Below are 1,226 nucleotides of genomic sequence, written 5' to 3'. Positions count from 1 at the left end.
CTTTCAAAAAACATTTGGACATTTATCTTGCTGGGATCCTTTGACCCTAGCTGACTTCCTGCCCCTTGGGCAGGGGGATTGGACCCAATGATCTTATGAGGTCTCTTCCAGCCCTAAGGTCTATGAAATCTATGAAATTCTACTTCCTCTAGAACCTCCTGCTGAGACCCCGGCTGCGCTACTTCACACACTTTTTTGTTTATGCACTCCCTGTCTGTGGCCCCACCAAGTTCCCAGACCTCCTGTTGACCTCCTCCCGCTCTGGCCAAGCTGGCCATCTACAAAACCAGGAAGGAGGCTCTGGCCAAGAGGAACCTGGGTGAGCGTGGGGCTGACTTCTTCACTCCTCTGCTCATGCCTTGTGGCAGTGTTTCACAAGTTGGCATCCACAAGCTCCCCCAACTCATTTGGGAGACTATGGGTACAGGCCAGCGTGCTCTGCTCTGCATCCCCTTCCGAATCTGGTATTAACCTATGATCTCACTCCCCTTCCTGCTCTGTTCCCAGAATTAACTGGCGTCCCCCGCTGGCATTCCTAATTAAGGGAGACTTACAGCATTTTGTGATGGGCCTAAGCTGCAATCTTTCGGCACATCAGATGGGCCTGACTGGGAAAGACACTATGGCTTAGGCGTTGCGGGCCCATTTCCATCTCCGGACAGAGATAGAATTCACCTGGCAGCGCCCCCTTGCGCACTCCCCTCCGTCCAGCCCGGGTCCCTCTTTCGCCCCACAACCTGCGGTGCTGCTTTGTCACAGGACCCCTGAGAGGCGTCTGTAGCCGTGGGTGAGCCAGGGCCCACACCGCCTCAAGGGCAACAAAGCAGGGCTACCGCCGAGGAGAACAAGGGGCACGAGGCGGGGCCAGCCCCGAAGGACACGCCAGGCCACGTGGGGGCGGGGGGCCGCGGGCAGGTGCGCGGGGGCGGGACCGCCATCCCAGCCTGCCCCGCGGGAGGCGGAGCCGGAGCCGGAGCCGCCGCAGAACTGGAAATTTCCTCCCCGCCCCCTTCACTTCCAGCCGCTCGCCCGCTGCTGCCAGCTTTCACCGCCGCAGCTGCCATGGCTAACTACATCCACGTCCCGCCCGGCGCCCCCGAGGTGCCCAAGCTGGACATCACGGTGCGTGAGCAGGAGGGGCCCGGCTGCCGCCCGGGCGCCCTGCGCCTGCTGCGCCGCCTGCGCCCGCACTGGAGACCCGAGGAGGTGACGCTGCAGGTAGCGGC

General features: G+C 61.6%; 1 protein-coding gene across 2 annotated transcripts in view; it reads left to right on the top strand.

Annotated features, from left to right (window-relative positions):
- Nucleotides 1-999: 999 nt before the first annotated feature.
- The window catches only part of ETNK1 (ethanolamine kinase 1), a 49,044-nt gene continuing 48,817 nt past the window's right edge, over nucleotides 1,000-1,226 (top strand). The window contains exon 1 of one of the 2 annotated variants that reach the window (XM_019515647.1): nucleotides 1,000-1,218. In XM_019515647.1, the coding sequence (XP_019371192.1) occupies nucleotides 1,063-1,218 (156 nt within the window). In that variant the 5' untranslated portion in view covers nucleotides 1,000-1,062. The remainder of the gene's footprint in view (nucleotides 1,219-1,226) is intronic. The other variant, XM_019515648.1, reaches the window with a different exon arrangement.

Source organism: Gavialis gangeticus, unplaced genomic scaffold, assembly GCF_001723915.1.
Source record: "Gavialis gangeticus isolate Ggan-Ray unplaced genomic scaffold, GavGan_comp1, whole genome shotgun sequence".
Lineage (NCBI taxonomy): Eukaryota > Metazoa > Chordata > Crocodylia > Gavialidae > Gavialis > Gavialis gangeticus.
The sequence above is the reverse complement of the archived record's forward strand: the minus strand, read 5'-3'. Positions and strand labels throughout refer to the sequence as shown.